This window comes from Poromitra crassiceps (assembly GCF_964638095.1).
Source record: "Poromitra crassiceps genome assembly, chromosome: 2".
NCBI lineage: Eukaryota > Metazoa > Chordata > Actinopteri > Beryciformes > Melamphaidae > Poromitra > Poromitra crassiceps.
Window position 1 is genome coordinate 27,265,420 of NC_139624.1, and position 23,212 is coordinate 27,288,631.

Below are 23,212 nucleotides of genomic sequence, written 5' to 3' on the forward strand. Positions count from 1 at the left end.
TCACACTTGTACTACAGTGGAATCTGCTTATAGTGATCACTGTTATAGTGATCAACCGCTTATATTGATCATAAAGCTTGGTCCCAAATCATTCCTATACACATGCTGTTTAAATAATTTGCTTATAGTGATCAATACTCCGCTTACAGTGATCATTTTGGGCCTTGTACCACCTGAGAACAATGGATTTTTTTTTTTTTTTTTTTTTTTTTTTTTTATATCTTACAAACTGCCAAAAATGAGCCAATGAGATACAGCAGCGATATTACTCGATGCATGTCTGTCTGTATATGGAGAGATGGCAGCGCCTCTGTCTATGCGAGACAACTGTGTTTGAAACGGCTGGAGGCCTAAAATACTGTATGGATTTCTAAAGTCAATAACATTCCTTTACTGTATATGTACTGTATTCATGTAATACATATGCAAATGTCAATTAGATGGTAATCTGCATGAGAAATCAGCAGCTCAGCTGCTGCACGGGCTCGCATACGCTGCTCGGCTGCTGCTCGGCGCCTGCTCTATTGGCATGCGCAGTGCACGATTGCCCCAACTTTGCATCACTGATGACATCACAATTGCTCAAGTGACATCACTGATGATGTCATGGACATTAGCTAGAGCTTGTATTTTCTGTTCTTCCGGATATGTACTGTAATTAACGGCAAACGGCTCGGAATTGGAAACTATGCAATATTTAAGAACATGAATAGCCCTACTCGATGGGCAACAACCTTGCGTATAAGGCAAGTGTTGTTATATTGTGATTGCTCCATGTATGAACAAGTAGGGCTTTTAAATTGGCCACATTTTTTAATTTGAGTTTCTGAAACCTAACCCTATCCTGACTTCTCTTACATACTCTTTCTTACCTTTAAAAGGTCAATTCAGTGAGCAGGAGTGTCTTTGTGCAAAAGGATTGCAGGCTAGCGGCTTGGCCTCTCCGGTACCTTTGTGTTTTTTGTCCTACAGCAGGGTGGGCTCAGGCCCAGAGAAGGAGTCTGCATCGGTGCCAGAGCTGGTCCTGTCTCTGATCAACCTTCCCCAAGACCACAACCAGTCCCTCACTGACCTGTCACTGCCATGGGCTGCCCTGGTGCTGCTGCCACACCTACGGTACGCACGCACGCACGCACGACGCGCGCGCACACACACACACACACACACACACACACACACACACACACACACACAAACAATTAATTTCTGGGATGTTGAAATTGTCTCTTTTTCTCACTGTGTGTCGTTTGGGACGTCTGAAAAGATTTCTTCTGAGTCTACAGTCTTCTGCTAAATTTTTCAGACCTCTGTCTCCGGCTAGTGTCGTTCCTGAGGTGACAGCCATCCTAAACCACCTGCTGTGTGAGATTGAGACTGACAAACTGGGGAAAGGTTAGTATTGCTTTCATGTTGAGAGTGTGTGTGTGAAAAGTCATTGATGCCATTGATGCCAGAGCATTAGTGAGGACATATAAATTCATACTGCTTTACATTCCTTTTTCTCCTGCCTCCCTCCCTCCCTCCCTCCTGCCCCCTCCCTCCCTCCTGCCTCCCTCCCTCCCTCCTGCCCCCCTCCCTCCCCCCCCTCCCTCCCTCCTGCCCACCTCCCTCCTGCCCCCCTCCCTCCCCCCCCCCTCCCTCCTGCCCCCCTCCCTCCTGCCCCCCTTCCTCCCTCCCTCCCAGCCGGTCTGTTTGTAGCCAGACAGGCCCTCAGTTGTCTCCTCACTCTGGACGGCTCTGCCCAGCTCCTCTCGCTGGTCACCGTGGATAAGATCACCTCAATCCTGCGGTAAGTACGGCCTGCTCTGTGTGTGTGCGTGCTTGCATGGACACGATCACAGCCTTGAATATGGGAAGACATTTGGAGAAAAAAATTGCAAATAGGAAGATGGCACTTTATGACATGGAAAGACACCTTTGCTCATGTATTGTCTGTTAGGTTGTTGAGTGACGAGGTGTGCACAGATGTCTGATGTCTGTTTTGATGTCATAGCATCCTCTATCTGGCTGTAGTATCATGGCAACAACAACAATGATGACAAGTAGCCAGCTAAGTAGCTTCAGGTATAGTTTTCAGGAAGATGGCCAATGTCCATCCAGCATGTACTTTCACCTCTTAATCATCCTCCAGTTTGCTTTATTGTGGCATTTTCATGAAATCCAGTGTTATTAGTGCTAACTAGGCTGATCACCCCCATTAGTAGTGGTAGTTAGAGCATTAGAGTAGTTTGTATGGACTGACTTTCATCAAACCAGACAGGAAACATTTGTTCAGTAGGCCGACTTCCGACCGCTGTCTTCCTTGTTTTTTCCGACAGGAAGTTCCCCACAGACCTGTCGGCCCTGTTGTTCGCAGACCTCTACTACACCCGCCTGTCACTCAGCGGCATCTCCCAGCACCTCTCCCACAGCGCACTGCTGGAGCTCTACCAGATCCTGCACATCAACGTCTCCTCCCACCTCTCCAAGGTACGCCTCCAGTCACCGCAGCAGCAGCAGCGTAAAGGGATAACTTGGTAGTAGTGCTTGGTAGTGCATTTGACTTGATCTCTCTGCAAGCTTGTGGCGCGCCTTAAGCCAAGAACACATACAGCCGATTAGTCGGCGTCTGCCATGTCTGAGGGCCCTGGTATTTACGGTGTGTCCTGCACCGTTGGTGCTAGTCTGCTTTGTCGGCGGCTTTTCCAGCCGATTCAACATGTTGAATCGTGGTTGGTGAGAGAAATCACTCTGATTGGCTGGTCAAGGGTAGCGAAGCAGTGCAGGAGGAGAGAGAGCACACATAAAATGCTCTCCTCATTTTACAACTTCATCTTATCTGATCATTCCAATACACAGATATCTTCACAACGCTGTGCCTTTTGGGAAAGTCCCTTGAGCCTATCGCTGCATAATATCACCTATTTAGTGCAGTTTCTCCTTATGTTTCACCCCTGCCTCTTCCTTTCTTCTTCCACAAGCAAAAGAGCAGAAAGCCAGCGCCATTTGCAATTTTTTATCAGACATGCGTCTGGAGAATATGATTTATAGGCCGGGGCATCTCTGTAGCACCACAATGCTTTATTTAATGCTATGTTGTTACACATTTGACCGTTATCAAATAATTGCAGGCTCCTGCCATTTGGATATTGCACTTGGCCATATTGTGATTGTGATTGGATTAATTGGGCAGCCCTAGCAGAGCGTACCTGCTAGTTGTGATTGGATTCATTGGGCAGCCCTAGCAGAGCGTACGTGCTAGTTGCCCATCGGCTGTCGTCTTTGGGGTGTGTTCAAATGCAACTTTTTGGCCCCGACACAGGAGACGCCAAGTGAAGCATCGTCGGGATCCTAGTCTTAGTCTCAAGTGTTTTTGGTGTGTCAGCCCCACTTTCAGTTCAAGTTCAAGTTCAAGTACCGGTATATTTATTGTCATTGTTAAATTACTCCAACAACGAGATATAGACAAGCATCTCCCTGAGACGTACAGTGAAACACCAAGGTAAAGTGCATCGGCCCAAGTAATAAATACATCCAATAAATAAATACATTATTCTATAAAGGCATCAGAGTTAGTGACTGTTCAGTGGTGCATGTAAACAGTGAGTCCAGAATTTGTACAGAGTTCGTGAGCAAAATGAGTGTGAGACAGTCAGAGTTGGTCAGAGTTCATTGTTCGGGGGGGGGGTTGTGTTGTGTTTCGAGGGGTAGTGTTCAGCAGGCTGACAGCTTGTGGGAAAAAGCTGTTAAGCATCCTGGAAGTTTTAGAGCGGATGGACCTGTATCTCCTACCTGAGGGCAGGAGGACGAACAGATGATGAGCCGGGTGAGATGAGTCCTTGATGATGCTGTGGGCACGGCGCAGGCAGCGGGAGGAGTAGAGGGAGTAGATGTCCGGGAGCGAAGTCCCAATGATTTTGACCCCCGTTTTGATGACACGCTGCAGAGCGTGCTGGTCTGCTTTGGTGCAGCTGGAGAAGCACACTGACAGACAGTATGTCAGCACGCTCTCGACGGCACATCGATAGAAGTTCAATGAGTAATTCTAACAGTGACAAGAAGTTTGCAAATTGCACGTTTACATTTTCTGCCGTTGTGAAGCTGACTAGATTTTTTCGCCGCTAGATTTTCACTAGTTGATGGGTTTCTCTCCCAGATCCGCCTCCTGACTCTGAGGATCCTCACTCACTTTGAGGTGGAGCTTCCTGCACAGACTGAGGTACAACCGTCATTACATTACATTCATGAAAACCATTTTATCAAATAATATGACATTAGAGTTTACCCACTGTGTGTGTGTGTGTGTGTGTGTGTGTGTGTGTGTGTGTGTGTGTGTGTGTGTGTGCCCTTCTGTCCAGGGTGAGGAAAGTGTGGAGGTGCAGCCGGTGTTTGCGGTGTGCTTGCAGGCGGAGCTTGTGCCAGCCTCAGTGCAGGACTACAGAGAGAAGCTGCTTCACCTCCGCAAGCTGCGACACGACCTGGTGCAGCGCAGCCTGCCACAGGGGCCGCAAGGCACTTTCCAACAGGTATATCTACTGCCATTTCACCCTGTTGATTGCTGCCGTTGATTAACACATTCAGTGCCAGCGACGCCATATGGCGTCATTAGAAATTTACCGTAGAGTGCCAGCGACGCCAAATGGCGTCAGTAAATCCAAATTGTTTTTTTGACGGGGGGGTGTCGATCTAAGCTTCTTACGTCGCCTCTAACAATATTGTAGCTATTGGAGGTCGATAACCTATTTTACAAACCCATTAGGTGGCGACAGCACTCTCCTGATCAGAGAAAAAGGAGCCAAACACACAGAAATAGTCACTGGGGAAAATGAGGAAATCGCATCGCATCCGTCCGTATGCATCGACGTGCCTCCATAAACGAGCACAACGCCAGCTGTGCCCCCAGCAGCAGCATCCGCTGTCACAACTGAGCACCTCCATGTACGCTGCAACAGCACATTCACATAATCAGCCTTATTATTCCGAACTGGAAGCATGCAAGCCCGTGACAAACACACGCGGAACCAAAAAGCTGAATGTCGCGCACCATTCACTGTGTGTGCGCAGCAAACTCAGCAGAGACTGAGAGCCACCAGACACATAAGACACACCCAGGAGGCGTGTGCAGTTGAGGGGGGGGGGGGGGGGGGGAGCACGGAGAGCAGCAGAGCAGCATACACTTCACCCAGACAGACCCAGACATCAGAAAATTAGCTTCAGAGTCAGTGATGTGCTTGAAATGTTTAATTTCACAAAAGGCTCATTATCTCAGCTCGTAGGAAAAAAAGGGATGTTTTTGCTTCAATCAAGCTATCTTCTCCGGCTCATAACTAAAGAACGGAAAATGGGATCAATAAACTTTTTTTTGCAGGTGATAGAAGAGAGTCTCATCGTTATTTGTGCGTGTTCAGTGTTTACATAGTAATTATTAAAAAAATTATATGACTGTTTTAAAATGCATTGCGGCCTATGTGGCACAGCAAGCAACCTTTTGCCCAAGGGCCGTGGCACTGAAAGTGTTAAGTCCTTTCTCATACCATATTTAAAGGGGCAGTAAGCAAAATATTCATAGAAACCAATACCAAATGTAACTTATTAACATGCATTAACATTAAAACCAACATGCTTTGGTTCTGCTTCTTCTCTTTCAGGCGCCTCTGCGTTACCTCATAGCAATGTTGTTCGTCAATTTCAAGCCATTGTGGGACGCAGTCATTGAGCTACTTGTGTGAGTAGAACTGATCCTGCCACAATTCAAACAAATTCAAAACAACAGACTTAAAGGGACATCTCAATGTTTTGAATCCTACTACAGTATACTACTATAATTGGAGAGCCGTATGTACAGTATGTGTGTCCGTCCGTATGTCCGGGGTCGCAAGGCACACCATTGCTCCGATAGCCTCCAAACTTTGCCAAAACACTTTTCACACTTTTCAGGGGTTAGGGTTTCTGAGTTTCCGTTGTCCGGTAATTGCCGGACTTTGTCCACTGGGATTCAGCGTGTTCTGCCCCTAGGTGAGTGCGATCTGCAGAGAACCGGCGAACTGGCTGCCTCCGTGCATACTGCTGTTTCAAAGCCGAGGCTTAGCGTGCTGCTGCCCACGTTGAAATGTCCGAGGGGCTGGGGACGTCTTTGCATTCTACATTAAATGAAGACATTACCGTTTGTTTTATTTTGTACGTTACATACTTATTGGCCAAATATATTAACATTTATGGGCGAGAAAAGATTGATTGACAGCTGCCATGTCGTAATATGATTGGTTGAAATGGGGTAGAAATTTGATAGTACGATGTCAGCGATGTTGATTTGATGTCAGCATACTGTAGATTAGCCACTTTTCACATGAAAGTATGTTTCAGAATGTCTCCTTCTCAAACCCTAATAATGGTATTTTAGAAATCAATGGCTATGAGCTACAAGCTAGGTTATTTTGCCTGGGTTTAAATGAGGAATGCTAAGAAGCTGTATTTGTCAACACCACAGAATCTTTCCTCCCACAATTTGACAATTGCCTGAGCACAAATTGGACATACATGCAACATGTTAATAACAACAAATTACGGTAGTCTTTTGATCCCACAATTACTTGGCTTGTCTCCTTTCTGCTTCCAGGACACATGCCAGAGGGATGGACAACAAGGACTTCTGGAAGGTTTACCATGAACATCTGGAGATGGTGGCAGATCTAGCTGGTAAGGCTTCCTGCTAGGCTTCAAGTTCATGTTTGCATGAGTTGCATGTAAATTGTTTGTTGTCCATGCTGGGACACAGCTTTGGTGCATCTGCCAAAATCTCTGTCTCGCCTGTATTTATTTAGCAGTGTTTTCCAACCAAATGTGCACTTCTAAAGAAAATATAAAAGGAAATGCTATAGGGGTAACTTTGCAGCATCACCCAGCTTCCTCATCTTCATATCTTAGAAAAAGAACTGCAAGAGAACAGCGAAGACGATGATGACGACGAAGGGGAATGGGATCCTCACGGCGAGCTGGGCTGTGATGTCATTGAGAGCGGAGATATCGGTGTGCTCTTCCTGCAGCAGGTCAAATTGACCTCCGACCCCAAGGAGAGGACGGACTTCACCAACTTCCGGGGCCTGCTGTGGCGCACCATGGCCCAGGTGCCTGACAGGGTGGAACCACGCAGCAGAGAACTCAGCCCTCTGTTGCTCAGGTTCATCAGGTTAGTTACTGCAGTGTTGAACCCAAACGGTTATATTGCCTTTTTGACACACAAAACTTGTCCAGAAGCTACCAATGTCTCAGTTAAGTCCCAAACATGATGTGACGCCCCAGACACACCAAGCCGACAGTCGGCCGTCGGCCATGTCTAGAGGAATCACTCTGGTTGGTCAGGGGTAGCGACTGAGTTTCCGTTGTCCGGTAATTGCCGGACTTTGTCCGTTATAATTAATCAAAGTCCAACAAAACAAAAACTGCCAGACACCAGGTCAAGTAAAAATAATCCCCTCTCAGCACAATTTGTGTTGTATTAAAATAGGCTCAAATTACATTTCCACCCAGCTCCTCTTATTGAATAGCCTAAATGAATATTTTTATGTGTAGGTTATAGTGTATGCTACTGTATGAAACTGTACTGTACGAAACATAGCCTAATTCACAATTAGGGTGCACGTGCAGCAGCTCTCAACAGGAGCAGCTGCTCATTAAGAAGATCAAAGTGAGAGCTCACCAAGCCAACGCAAAAAGGGCACGGGTAATTAAAGTGTTCTACAAGACAAGGTACCGAAAAACCTATTCCATGTATTAAGAGAGGACGTAGCCTACTGCGGATGCATGAAGATATAGCCTAATTGGGGAGTTGGAGATCATTTTGAGGTGAACTGGAACAGCTCCTGTGCATAAAGCAGGCTGCGGATGGATTTCTCTGTGTGTGTGTGTGTGCACTGTCAATCAATGTGGAGTTTTGCATTATTTGAGAAATTGTTTAGCAATTGTTTTATGAAGAAACAGGTGACCTTGAAACTTAAGTGCTTTTAAACTTTTGCATTGAGTGCTTGTGTGGCTATACTACTGCACCGTAAAAAAGAAATACTGCTATACTATATATACTATACTGCACCTGAAATCTTTATCTTCATTGTTTATTTGGCAGGGACAATGCTCAATAAATATATTGCACCAGAAATAGCTATTAGCTAATTTGCATCGAAAGAGAGATGAAACGTGAATCAAACCTGAAGTATTAGGCTATTATATATTTTCAGAAACCAAGCGGGTCTAACGTTATTTGTCAATGATGATGATAATGTTATTAAAAGCAAACTACTGTTTGACAAACTGTGATCCAACTCGCTTTCCAAATGGACAACAGGCTAATTTGTTTAACTTTATTAAACTGGAAGAAAAGTTAAGGATACATTATTTTTAGTTACCTGTAGCCTTCATCTTGAGAGCTGAAAGCCCTTGCCAGTGTTCTTTTAATAGGCTACCTCCATGGTGTTGAGTTGCTAAGTCGACGCTTCACTTCACAGAGAAATGAATTAACCCCGAAGCTTGCATTTCGTGTCATTGTTTGATTGAGCTGGCAAAGAAGCATGGTTGGCAAAGCCTGGGAATTTATGGCAATATCGAGATTATAGAGGCTATAGTTATGAATTGTTATGAATTGCTATTAATTGTTTATAAGCTCAATAAACACAGATCTAATATTTGTCCAGAATTTATTCCAATTGTCCGGGAAACTGAAATCATACCGGACATGTTGTCCGGCCCCGTTTTTCTCTGGCGGAAACGTTGGGTAGCGAAACAGCGCAGGAGAAGAGAGTGCACACTGCACACACGCTCTGCTCATTTTTCAACTTCGTCTCATCTGATAATTCCAAAACACGTATATTTTCACAACAACGTACCTTTGGGAAAGTCCATTGAGCCTCTCGCTGCATGATATCAACCATTTAGTGCGGTTCCTCCTTATTTTTCATCTCCACCTCTACCTTTGTTCTTGCACAAGCAAAAGACCAGAGAAGGGCTGACGACGCCAGTGCCATTTGAAACTTTTTATCAGACATATTAGAAGTAGCTATATTACGAAACCATTGAAGTGAGCGAAATGGTAGGCAAACGCTGCTTTGTTTCATGAATTAGGCCTCACGCAGGTGCAGAACGTACATGCTGGTTGCCCGTCGGCTGTTGTGTTTGCTGTGTGTTCAAATGCCACTTTTTCGCCCCGATGGGCTCCAGTTGCCGCTAGTCCTTTGTAGTTCTCCCAGTGTGTCTGGGGCTTCCAGTCAGTGTTTCTACCTGTTTAACGCTTAATCAGTCCCTCCAGGGAATTGCCTTTTTGCAATCGCAATAATTAATGAAAATTCAGCCAATCTCTGCAATATACAGGGGGCTTGCAATTTTTCAAGTGATTTCTCTGCAAAAATGGCAAAACACATTCCTCAACTTGCGATTTCTGCCATTTCCAACAATTTTACCAAAAAAAGTTTCAGAAAAAGTTTTGAGAAACGTTGCCATTAGGTAGTAGTTAGAGGGGGGAAAATTTCACAAAAAGCTGCTGCAAAATCAATAATTTATTATTATTCTTATTTTTTGGCGGGATTATTTGACAGGACAGTAGGCAGACAGGAAAGGTGGGGAAAGAGAGAGGGGTTGACAGCATACGGCAAAGGACCACGGGTCTGATTTGAACCCGGGTCGGCTGCGCGAAGTGAGCAGCTGAGACCCCCCAAATCAAGCATTTTTGATTGAAACAATCACAAAAAATCTCTGCGAAATCCTGGAGGGACTCAGGGTTTTTCCTGGCTGACACTAACTGGGTTTCCATCCACCTCTGGATATTCGCATTTACCCAAAATGCGAATATAAACTTGAATGGAAACACCAGAAATTCGAATAAAGGTCGAAATATCGCATAAATGTTTTTACGCTTGGAGGGGGTGGATTTATCAGCGTATCGACAGTAGGAAGATGCGAACTTTTGCAATGGAAACAGATTTTGCGAATTAACGATGACGTACCAGATGTGACTTCACTTCCGCTTTATGCTACTCCAGGGGGAAATGGTGGCGATTAGCGCCAGGCAGTCTGAATGAAATTGAATGTAACGTTCCCAATTCTATGTATTAAATTCTAAAAAACGACCCTCAACATTTGGGAAGGCTAAGCCACACAACTAGTTCGTTATAATCTAACATCATGCTTTGAAGGCGACTTTACGACGATGAGGACGGTGATCATCACCGTCACCGGGTGATGACTCAATCAAAGCAGGTCTCCGCTGATAGAGATCTCTTACAGGCACACAGGCACGTTACGCCTCCCCCTGACGAGAAGCGCCACCGACTGCTCAACCTGCCGACTCCCAAAACTCGCTAAACAAAACTGAATGGAAACATGCATAAATTTGCATTTTATTTTGCGGATTTTCACAAAATTCGCTTGAATTATGCGATACATTTGGATGGAAACCCAGTTAGTGTGGCAGAGGTGGTATGGGATTTTTGAGACGATACCGATTTATGGGGAGACAAATTCATCGCTTACCGATATGCAGCCGATAGTGATTATTTTTTAGCTGGACTGAAAATAGACGTTTTCTATGTGGGTTTTGCACTGATATGACTATGCAAAGGTACTCAGCAAGCTGTTTATATAAACAAATAACTTTATTAAAGAATATTTAACATTAAATAAAATTGTCAACACATCGGTGTAATGCCACAATTACAAATGACAGAAATCCACCGATTGCAACGCTTGTTAGAAAATAGTGTTTTCCATGAAGACACCTGTCAGAGTTTTGGGGAGAGGTGGAGGTGGTGTGAAATTTGACAGAGGTGGTCGCCTCATAATTCTCTATGCCGGAAAAACCCAGGGGACTAGTATGTAAATGTGACATCTTTCTCTGATAAAATATTATTTCGCTCTATCGGTCTATCTGTCTGTCTGTCTATCTATCTATCTATCTATCTATCTATCTATCTATCTATCTATCTATCTATCTATCTATCTATCTGACTGATTCATTTCTCACCTTCCGCTCTTATTGGACAGGAATGAGTTTTACTCCTCTGACCTGCTGGTGGCGCCCACTCAGGACCTGAGGAAGAGGGAGAGTGCTGCCCTGGAGGAGTCTGGGATGACCGGGGAGGAAGAGGACGAGAAGGAGAAAGAGGAGGAGGAGGCAGAGGAGGGAGGGAGACAGCAGAGAAAGGCATTTCCAAAGAGAGCCGCTGCCAAGTAAGACCTCAGAAGTGCTAGTAATGCTCATTATAGGTGCTACATCAATATAGCATTGTCAAATGAATACCTTTTAAATGCACTACAGAGGCAGCCAATCTTGTCTGTGAGGATCTTGTTTTTTGCTTACAGTAACTATAGTAATGCCTCAAATTATTTGATGAGTATTTATTGATGTTAGAATGCTAAACGTTGCACCTTTTTAGAGATTTTTTAAAAATATATATATATTTTAAATGTTTCAACATAACAAAGAAAGAAAAACACGAAAACCACAAACATCTACAAAAAAAACCAATACATACACATACACAAAACAGATTCACTCAGAACATATCCCCCCTCCCCGCGGGACCCCCCCTCACCCACAAACCCACAGAGACAACAGCTCACAGTACCGTAATTTCCGCACTATAAGCCGCACCGGAGTATAAGCCGCAGCAGCAAAATTGCCTGTTTGTTACATATATAAGCCGCACCGGACTATAAGCCGCAGGTGTTTTAATGTTTTTTTTTTTTGTTTTTTTTTAAATTGTGTTTTAATGTTTAATTACCATATGTAAGGGTTCATGCACAGAGGGGATTGTCGGGAAAGAGATGGCTGTTTGAGGAAGCTCCCATTTATTAACATTTCAACAAAACAACATAACACAACACCACCTTTGTTTTTTTTTACAGTGCACACAGTGTCCGCGGTGTGGTGAAAAGAGGGCAAGAGAGGAAATTAAAACAGAAGTGGATTTATAGTTAGAAAGAGTGCTAAAGAAGAGAGAATTTTTTTTTCTTTTTTTTTTTCTGAAAAAATCCATAGATAAGCCGCACCGTTATATAAGCCGCAGGGCCAAAAAACGGGGGAAAAGCCGCGGCTTATAGTCCGAAATTTACGGTACTATTATGTGCCCTTCAACATGTACAAAACTCAACCATCACAGAACCAATTTTGAACAGATAATATCGACACACGTGTGAGCAGTCCCCACCACAAAGCATAGAAGAGACAAACGCAACTTGGCTATCATGGTGATGTCCATGGTCCCCACGCATGGCTTCAATAAATACACTCCACGCTGTCATATTTTCTACTTGAGCGGCATCATGCACACGGGCCACCTTTTTAGAGATTTGAAGGGGATCAAACTCCCTCACCCTCCAGCACACCTGCAATAGCCAATGATAGCGAGCTGACCGTGAGGCGTCACAAACCGGTTCCAAGTTCAAGCCGTCATTCTGCATAATATAGTCATGTGTTTGATATTTGCGACTATCTGCACGGCGATGTCACTTTATTATGCCTTTTAACATTGGACAATACACCATTAACGTCCCGGCCGGGATAGCTGATGGTATTAGCAATGGTAAATATTTTGTCACTTTTAGCACTAGGCTAGCGATAGCTGCCACCGCGTACCACAAAGGTTTAGTCCTTCGCACGGCCGTGGTCCTTTGCAGCATGTCATCCCCTCTCTCTCCCCACCTTTTTTGTCAGCCTACTGACCTATCTAATAAAGGCAAAATTGCCCCCCCCCCCAAAAAAAAAGAAAGGAAGAAAAAAGTTTGAAATATCCTCTAGTGTGCACTAGCCTTTATTTATTTCTCCCACAGACAGCTGATTACTCATCTGAAGGTGTTTGCCAAGTTCACCAACCCTCGCTCTCTCTACCTGGAGGGCAGCCTCAGCGAACTGTACAACCAGGTAATTCTGAAACTTCACAGCCTCTCTATCACTAATCTTTTCTTTGCACTTTATCAGTATCAGGGCTTGCTTGATATTTTCTTGCTGAATATTGGAATTTTGTTTGCCAGACACGCATTTATTATTTAATTTAGACACTTCATTTTCAGCAGTCGAAGAAATTTGGAAACAGGTGTGAGATGCTAATGCTTTGGACTTGCTCTTTTTCAATATATACAGTATACAGTATTTAAAGACCCCCTAAAGTAAAAAAGTTTTTCTTCTTCCTTCAGTTGGATGTTTGAGCTTCACTGTGCAGAATGATGTCTGTGCAGAGTTTGACACTAGAAGACTGTTTTCACAATCGTCTGCTGAAAGTGGAAAGTTGCTCTGAGCTCACTGAAAAGGCAATTTTCAACAAGCAAGATTCGTGACGTCACGAATCCTGGAGCCAATCCCTGTTCAGTATTCAGCAGTTAAAGCCCCAACACATTCTCACTCCCCTCCCCACTTGTCATATACTGCAGATTGGTCAGGAACCCTTCTTGTCGACACTTTGTCACGAGTTGGGAGTGAGAATGTGTTGAAAGCAGAGCCGTATAATAGAAGAGTTCCGACATCTCCATTCACTCCAATGGACCAGTTTTTTTTCCAGGAAGTAGAAAGTGGAACTCGAGTAAAAAAAGCAGCACTGTCGAGTTGCAGCAAAATAGACAGTTTGTGTTGTACTTTGAAAGGGTTTTTCAGTCCTTGAATCAAATTGTACATTATCAGCTTTATTTTAGCATGCAAAAGTAGCGCGAGATCCATTCCTGGCTGTTCATTGGCTAATGAGTCTCGCATTTTGGTCCTCCGCTGACGCCACTCTCTCTCTAGTCTAGAGGACACTAGTTGAAAGCCTGTGTTGTATGCTGTGATTGGCTAGTTAGCTTCTAGATCACTCTGATTGGTTGCTTTGGATTTTTTTTAATGAGGCAGAAGGAGGGGAAGTAATTTTAAAGACGAGCTGAACCCAAAAAATAAATTTTATTTTATTTTAGTTCACATGCGTGGGTATTCAGTGCACCTATTTAATAATGTATGCAAAATAATCACAAAAATCACAAATTCACACTTTTTCACATCAAAAGCTGTTTCAAGATTTCATTCATAACATTAATCTACAGTTTGCTGATGTCACATTGCACTATAAAATTTCAACCAATCATATCACAACATGGCAGCTGTCAATCAATCTTAATTTCGATGGGAATTTTCTCCTCGAAATGGAAGGAGAAAATGGATGTGCCTGTAACCTGGCAGAATTTCTAGTCCATAAACTAACTAATAACTTGGCCAATTGTATGCAACATACAAAATAAATCAAACGGTAATGTCTAAGAATGCAAAGACAAGTAACTGGCTCGTTAAACTCGCATTCCAGGATAACATTTGTCTCTCTTGCCAGAGTCTCTAGGATAACGTTAATGTCCGCGTGTCTTACCCCGGCCCCTCTGACATTCCAGGCCGGCAGGCGGCTCATTTGCCTCGAATTCTCCACTCTGCTCCACACGGAAGCAGCTGGCTACCTGGTCCTCTGTGGATCCCACTCACGTAGCACCACAACATGCCAAATCTCACTCGATTTTGGGGCGGAACACGCCAGGATTGGCCAACGCCAGATCAAGTCATCAGAATTGTCAAATCAAATCATCGACACGCTATTATGGCCCGCCTCTCAACCCTGTCATCTCAGACAAGATTTGTTTTCAGACTGAAACGTCTCCGACCCACACGCCACTTGGGTTCCATTGGGTTCAGCTCGTCTTGAAAGATTTTCACAAGATAATTTAACTTTTTTGGGGCAAAAACCATCAGAGACACAAATTATTATTCAAAGTAGAGTATTTTACACACATCTTGAAACATGACTTTAGGGGGTCTTTAAGAATGAGGATTCTCTCTTTCTCTCTCCCCCCCATTTTCAGCTGCTGTGCCATCAGGACCAGCAGATTCAGAGGGTGGTGCTGGAATGTGTTCTCACATACAAAGACCCCAACATACTACCTTACAAGTAAGTCTTTTACAAAATGATCTTCTTACAACCAGGCAGGTCAGTCAGTTCAGACTAGAGCAGGTTCTTATCTGTATATTGATGATTGGCAAAAGGCCAGAGCTTCCTCTCAGAATCATATTCATGTAACTTGTCAAACGCACAAAATAACCTGTGGTGAATCAATAACCCAGTGATTCCCAACCTGTGGGCCGCGGCCCTCTGGTGCTCCACGGAGGTATTGAAACTGGGCCGCCAAATCATTTTGAGAGAAAAAAACTTGCTGATGGACAGCGGGGAAACTTTTCTATAGGATAAAATAAAAGTTTTTTAATTAAATAGTAACATAGTATACCTTTAAGTTCTGTTCGTTTGGCAGGTGAGAGCGTTGCCATTTGAACTCAGGTACTCAGGCACCAAATAACGGCAGCGAAGAAACTCAGTCCTCATCCAAGTGAACTGTGGTGTGGTTTGTTAGGAGTGAGAACTTAGTCTGAAGCAAAGCCCGGAAACAACCCCAAATGCAACGTTTAATGGGTATAAGGAAATGGATGTTGATACCAGATAGCCATTGGTTACTCATAGTTGGAAAGCCTAGCATAACTCAGTCAAAGGCAAACCACTGTCTCCACTGATGCACTTTCCGCATATTTCTTCACATCGTGAGTTCAACTGAAGAGCAGTGAGGGTAAATTACAGCACAGAACACAGACAAGTACATCACGCTTAGCTAAAATGACAGGAATCCGATTTGTTTTGACTCCCTGCAGCCAGAACCTCTATCCTGACAGAAAGACAGTGCTTCCAAAGGCAAACTTGGCTACAATCAGACCAGGATTAAATATAAGCCTTCTGATAAAAGTGTGTTTTTAGAACGACCAAAATACAACAAAGAATGGACGGTAGGTCTGATCGTACTGAGCTGGAGAGGTGAACTAAGATCTTTTTTTTTTTTACGGTATATTCATCATACAGCAGCAGACCCCCACTCTCTCAATGGGGTCTTTGTGAGCGTCTGATAGGAATCGGGGCTCTCGGCCCTCTATGGTTACAGATGGCTTTTACAGGAATGTTAACGTTCCACCTAAGCGCTGATTTTGCTCATTATGCCCTCTACTCTGTTATCAAGCTCTCCACTTACTGCACCTCTAACCAACCTGTGGATAGATGCGTAGTTTCAGGGTTACATTACAAATGATTGTTCTGTGCCTCTTCAGCCACAAAGGGCCAGGCTGTCACACTGATCTGCTTTCAGGAGGATGACAGATGGTAGTGTGGTGGAGCCTGTCATCCTCTAGATGCAAGGGTTCCCAAACCATTCAGCCCCCGACCCCCAAAATAACGGTGCCAGAGTCTCGCGACCCCCATTTCTTCCAATTTGGCTCAAACCTCCACTTGGACTCGAGGATGAACTGATTCGATTTTGGTGGTCCAAGTTCAAGGTCACTGTGACATCACGACCGCTCGTTTCATGCTCGTTAACGTGATTTCTCAAGAACGCCTTGACGGAATGTCATCTAATTTGCCTCAAACGTCCACTTGGATTCAAGGATGAACTGATAACATTTTGGTGGTCAAAGGTCAAGCTCACTGTGACCTCACGAACGCCATTTTCAAGCCCGGTAACGCCATATCTCTGTAACACCTTGACGGAATTTCTTCACATTTGGCTCAAATCTGAGGGAGGGCCACCGCTCAACCCAGCCAAGTATCGGCCAAGGTGCTGGAAAAATAACTAGAGTTACAAATATAAAAGGAATTCCCGCACACTTGAATCACATTTGGCTCAAACATCAAAGTCTGGACAGACATGGATGTCGACTGCTCACTTGTTGGCGGAGGCATATATCCACGGTACGGTTGTTCTAGTTCAGTCTGCCTTTGAAATCATCTTTTGTTGCACCCATGCAAGCTAATATGCTTTGATGTTCATTTGTATCTTGTGATGTGCAATATGGCTTCACCCCGCTTTTATTTAGTTGCCATCGTTATTGTTTATTAATATAGCATAAGTACATTGTGGGTAGAGGGGAGACTATTCTTCAACTCAGTTTTAAGCATGTGTGGCCAACCCTGCACTGTGTGTGTGTGTGCGTGCGTGCAGGGAGAATCTTGAGAGGCTGCTGGATGACAAACACTTCAAAGACGAGATCATCCACTTCAACATCTCTGAGGAGAGAGCAGTGGTCGATGCTTCGCACAGGGCCCAGCTCATCCCTCTGCTCATGAGGTACGTGTGTGTGTCTGCATTGCAGGGTAAGAAATCAGGGGGCCATATATGGGGTCATATCTATTTAACTATGAAATAATACATTTGCATTGCATATTGACAAATAAACAAGAAGGGAGCATTGTTTTCCTCACGGTCTGTCCCAAACTAGTCTCTCTTGCACCCCTTGATTGTTTTAGTTTGTTTTAATTTATTTATTTTTATTTATTTTATACTACACATTTTTTATTTCATTGCCATTTTTTTAACATTTGTTTAAGATTTCTAGGGTGGAGAATCTGAAGACGATGCGCCATGGGTGCACTTTTTGGGGGGTTGTTGTGATGTGACAAAACATGTCAAATTCAATTCATGCCACGTCATCCACATCGTCGGTGGGTATGACATCACTTGACGGTTGTGGGGCATGACATGACATCATCAGTGGTTATGACATCATCCTTAACATCAATCAGTGTTTTCCAGTTGACTCTTGCTCCACTGCCTTCCGACCTCGTCTCTGCCAGGGATTGGCTGTTTAGAGAATAGCCCTTCTGGTCATACCAGGCCCTTAGTCGAAATGCCAAGGTATTTCTGGGTTGACCATGACTGTTCAGCTGAACAAAGCAGAGAGAGATCTGCCCCCAAAATCAGACAGACGATCCTTTGATGGCAACCACAGGCAGATTAGAGCCATCAGACTTCTCGCCTCCTCTCCCCACAGAGTGGCTGACCCCACTTTGCCAGTGGTGTCCATTAAGTGGAGGGCTCTCTTGGAGACTTCTCTGCTGGTCTTAGTGGTGATACGGGAAACCTCCTCTGCACTCTTTCACAATCCAATCACATCGATGATGCCATCCTTGTCTCTGTTCTCCAGGAGCTTGGCGATGGGCACAAAGTCACACTGCATGGTGGCAATGCCAGCGGGCTGTCACTGCAGGGCACGATGGAGCTATTAACATGGAGCGCCATCTCGTAATCGTTCTTCAGCGTCATGTACTCCTTGTTGGCCAGCTTCAGCATGGCCTTACTGATGTAGTACACCTTGCCTTGCTCCACTAAAGGGAAGAACTTGTCCACCTCCTTGGTAAATAAAGGCTGTGATTCTGATCTACGCACTCTCATCCACAATCTCAAAGGAGAAGAGCTTGCCCTCTCCTCTGTCATAGAATTGATGATGTCACTCAAGCAATTGTGATCTCATCAGCGAGTGATCTCATCAATGAGTGATGCCATCAGTATTGATGTTGAATGATGATCATGTCACAATGGCTCTGTGAGTAAATATCGCTGTAGTGCCGTGGGCAAAATTGTCCTTTTTTTCTTTTTTTTAGACCAGATTCATTCCAGACCTCTGAAAAGTGTTTTGTCACATTTTGGGGGTGATCGGAGCAATGGTGCGCCTTGCAACTCCAGACAGACATTATCATTATATTATTATATTCCCTTTACTTCTGTCAAGCGTCTGACTCTGTACATGTTATAGCCTGGGATTTTAAATAAAGTTAGAGGAGTTGTGGGGGTTAACCAAGTTTCCATGAGACATAGGTAATCAAGATTAGAATCTGTTAGTAGATGTTCAAGTTGTTAAGTCTTTGAAACGATGCTCCGTATATTTAAACGGCCACCAAAGATCCCTTTTGGTTTTGTTTTTGGGTTCCATAGAACGTTAGCATGATTTACAGTTTGAAACAATTTGGTTCGCTGTTAATGTTAGCTAAATTGGTGGTAGTCTCGACTTTCCCCACTCGCCACGCCGCCCGTCTCCTATCAGCAGAAAGCCCTCCTCTCCACAGCCGCTCTCACCAACCTGTGCCACACCGACCTGTTCACCACCCACTGCTCCACGGCCAATCCGCCTGGTATCGTCGCCCCCGACCTGCACCGCAGCTCCAGGACAGCAAAAGTGAACACATGGTTCTCTGTACAGATACTACAGGTGAAGCCAGCGGGGGTCTCTGCTGCCTGTGCTTACCTGTGAAAAGGTGTTGTTGCTCCCATGTACCTGCAGATCTGCCGGGTTGTTTGAGTAGGCTTCCCCCACCGTCACGTTTACTGGTGCTGGGCATTGCTGTATGTCTCCAGATAGTAGGAGGCATATCGCAATTCTAAACTTCCTTACATCGATATACCGTTTGTACAGTTGTTTCAGTTGTTGGTTTAACATTAAAACATCTGCAGCTAAAATAGTGAGGGGTAAAATTAGTAAAACGCACTGTTTAAAAACATCACATAAGTGAGTAGGGCTACCGAAACGGCGAAACCACCCGTTGCCATCTTGCACAGCCTACAGACAGACAGACTGACTGACTGACTCGCCTTTATTAGATAGATGATTGTGGAGTGTGTGTGACGTAGGATCCTGTTTGGCCGGCTGCGCAGCAAGGCAGGCAGTAAGTTCCAGGGCAAAGCCAGTGCCGCCTCGCGTTCCTCCATCGTGCTTCGCTTCCTGGCTGGCTGCCAGTCGGAGGAGCTGGGGATGTTCATCGACCTGCTGCTGGAGCCTGTTTGCCATCACGGCCAAGGTGGGACACGAAAGATTTTCTCACACATGCAACTTGATTTGTGTCAGGATTTTCTACCACACTAGAATATCTTCTCTAAGAAGCAGCAAAAAAGTTAATTTGGTGGGTGTGTCATTAAAGTATAGAAAATGTCCTACATCACAAAACTCATAATGCTCAAAAATACTATTTTTTTCATTTGTTCAAAAATAATGTTTTCTGCTCTCTTTTGGCCTTCAATAGAGATAATAAATAGAGGGATTTTTGGCTAAGTAAATTGGGGAAATTTGGTTTTGAATCTCATTTGTGTCTACCACTTATTGTCAAAAATGAATTAGCTTCAAATTTGACATCTGTACCTTCTCATAAGTCATCCTCTCTCTCTCTCTCTCTCTCTCGCTCCATTTCTCTGTCTCTCTCCCCTATCTTTCCTAGTAAAGCAGAAATGCCACAAAAACTCTTTGATGGCTAGTTGCACAACAAAAATGAATCTCTTAAAAGTCGAATGTTAACAGCAGCATTTTTACAGGTCCATGTCTGGCTGCAGTGGAGTCCGCGGTAACTGGGACAGATGTGGGTGCTGTCCTCCCGCTGGGCCGCCAGCACAGCCTGCTGAACGTCATCGACGTGGTGATCCACAAACTGGGCCACCTCATCCACAACTACCTGCCCAAGGTGCTGCAGATCCTGCTCTGTGTGTCGGCCTCTCTATCCACCATCTTAGACACCAGGCTGCAGGTAATCAGGATTACTAATCAGGGTCGAGTGTTGTTCCTTTCGGAACCCTTTTCAGGTATATGACGTCATCATCTCACCTCCAGAGTCCCTTCCCCGCCGGTAGACTCTCCTGCCGCTGAAACTCCCAAGCAGTCTAAATCAGAGATACGCACGTATTTACAAGTGTCACAGAAACATTTCTAAGCCACCTACCAAAGCAGAAGGGTTCATTGCTTCTCGACGGCGGGGTTTGAGCTCAATTTTAGGTATATATATATATATATATATATATATATCAGTGGCGGCTGGTAAATTTGGGTTTTTTTTTTTCCTTTTGCAGTTTGAAGACAGATTTAGAGGAATATCTCATTTTTATTTAGCATTAGGATTAGACTGTTGTGATGTCATTATTCAGTTTTAACCATCAATAATTGTTCCTTTTCTCATTATTTCATTTCTCAGAGTAAATACTGTATATTTATTTCGAGGTTTTTGTCAATTATTTGTGCTGTTATAGTTATTATGTAATAATTATGTAGTTATTATTAGCCTAGTTACTCATTTCTACACTAGCTTAGATTGTGTTATTTATGGATGGCATGGAATTATAGTGAAAATAGATTATCCCCCCTTTTTGCTGGGGATCCCACTTTGAAAACCACTGGCTTAGGCTACAACTGTTTCAGGATTTATCTCTATGCATTAGGCTGTGATGACTATTTATATAAATCTATTTATTCACATAGATTCATGATATATTATGGTATACAGCCTACCTGTGACATCAATGTTTTGATTAATCTGTCTAAATGTAGCCTATTACTGCATGACTGATCCTATGATCCCACCTGTCTTTATAATGGCTGTCTTGCACTGTGTTTGTATGAGACTTGACATACTTGTTTAGTTGCATTCCAATTAATCAACCTTGAAGCGTTATTTACCCCCCCTTCCCGACATGCTAGATTGACATGCTCGGCCCCAATCGATTCCTTAATTCTTCTACTTTTATGGTATCAAGATCACCGCTCACGCTTTACAAATGTGCTCGCTGTCAGCCATGGATTTACGGGCCAAATTCTGTTTAAAAATGTGGGAGTTTAAGGTTGTGGTTTTTATTAGGAAAAATGACAGGCTATGCAGCATGAAACATAAATACGAAAAAAATAGCGCTGCTTGGTGGACCATTTGCACGCCGAATTTACTAGAAGGCCCGGATAACTTGAAATTAATAAAAATATCCCAGTTTTCTCGGTCTCCACTCTGTCCCGCGGCTCGCCCGATCGAAACTCGTGTCGGCTCGTAATGCAATGCAACGACTGTCTGGCTTGTGAACTAACTTACTGCTTGATAAAAAGTAAATAAAAATAAGGGGGAAATATAATATGCTGCAACTGTCGTCAGTGTCGTGTAAATCTATATATTCCTGTCAGCTCATCACAGCAAAGTGGAATTTTGATGTCATCACTTCCTCGTAGTGAACTGGATTCAGCGTTGAGAGACTCATTCAACATTGGACAATACAATGTCAATCTTACCGATCTATCCAATCAACAACCAATTAGGTTGAATAAATTAATTGTTTGGTATTCATTGGTGAGGGCGGGTTAGGCTCCAGCTAAATATGATTGGTTGAAAAACACATCATTTCACTGTTCCTTGTGAAATGCATGTGTTTTCAACCAATAATATTTAGCATGAGATAAATTACCATGGGAATCAAACGCCCTAGGGGAGAATGTTTTTCTCCTCTACCCCCCGAGGGCATGACCAGGGCATGACAGACTGGCACAGACTCTGTCTGCATGCCGCTCCATCAGTGCCCTACAGGTGTCACTGTTGTTGAAGCATTTTAACACGTTCACTGCCAATGACGTCGATTTTGTTTTTTTGACGGTGGGATGTGCATCTAACCCTTTTACATCTCTTATATAAGTATTGGACGTGTACAACGTGTACAACCCATTTCACCGACCCACTAAGTGGCGACAGTGCTTTCCTGACTAGAGGAAGGCAAGCAAAAAGCAGTGTGACTGAAGCCATTCTCATGAAAATGGATTGGCGAAAACGTTTTCGTTTTCGCACTGATTGCTGGCGGTGCGGGATTGCAAATTTGCATAATAGATTACGGGTGGAACACACTTTGAAACACGCAGCATAAATATGACCAGAATCGCAAAAGCTTCATCAAAGCTCTCCCAAAACTCCAAGAAGCGAGCGAGTCCATCCAGACTTCCTCAAAGAGCGGCCGCGCAGACAGGCACAGCAGCAGCAAAGCAATGAGGTTGACGCGAGGTTACAGCAGCAGCAACGAGCTTGTGACACGGCCGCTGCAGCCAAGAAGACACACACGGAGGGAGGAGTTGGAAGCAGAGGGGGGTTTCCTGCTGTTATGGAGGAAATTACTGTTCAAAACTATTGTTTAGATGTCTGACGTCTTACTGATGCCAAAAATGAATGGTTAAAGTGACTGTTCTATCGAATTTCACAAAAAGCTGTTTATCTCTGAATAATTTTTCTGACGCTGAAACCATGCTGTATTCAACTGCTAATGCTTACATAACTACTAACTCTACAAACTAACTCTTTTAGACAGAGAAAGCACACATTCTATTAGTTCTTTTGAGATATTGTGTGTTCACAAAATCTTAGCAGAAAAGAATCCTCGGGTCTTGAAAGATGAGCCAGAATCCTCAAAAAAACCCTCTGGCAGAACCTACCTACAGTAAAAAAAAAAAAACGGCTGGCAGTGAATGTGTTAAGAATAGCATGATTTTTATTAAGATTTTTTTTTATTGATATTTTAATAAAAATATATATATTATTATATAAAATCCCCCATCTCTTCTAACAAAATAAGGGAGGACCATCCTCCCTTGCCTCACTAG

At 43.9% G+C, this 23,212-nt stretch overlaps 1 protein-coding gene across 1 annotated transcript in view; it reads left to right on the forward strand.

Moving 5' to 3' along the window:
• The window catches only part of utp20 (UTP20 small subunit processome component), a 122,387-nt gene that overhangs the window by 13,962 nt on the left and 85,213 nt on the right, over positions 1-23,212 (forward strand). The window contains exons 13-27 of the mRNA XM_083654361.1: positions 973-1,116; positions 1,304-1,392; positions 1,684-1,789; positions 2,319-2,469; positions 4,136-4,198; positions 4,338-4,505; positions 5,628-5,704; positions 6,596-6,675; positions 6,904-7,165; positions 11,005-11,190; positions 12,793-12,883; positions 14,830-14,915; positions 16,999-17,124; positions 19,462-19,628; positions 20,137-20,345. Of these exons, the coding sequence (XP_083510487.1) occupies positions 973-1,116; positions 1,304-1,392; positions 1,684-1,789; positions 2,319-2,469; positions 4,136-4,198; positions 4,338-4,505; positions 5,628-5,704; positions 6,596-6,675; positions 6,904-7,165; positions 11,005-11,190; positions 12,793-12,883; positions 14,830-14,915; positions 16,999-17,124; positions 19,462-19,628; positions 20,137-20,345 (2,005 nt within the window). The remainder of the gene's footprint in view (positions 1-972; positions 1,117-1,303; positions 1,393-1,683; positions 1,790-2,318; positions 2,470-4,135; positions 4,199-4,337; positions 4,506-5,627; positions 5,705-6,595; positions 6,676-6,903; positions 7,166-11,004; positions 11,191-12,792; positions 12,884-14,829; positions 14,916-16,998; positions 17,125-19,461; positions 19,629-20,136; positions 20,346-23,212) is intronic.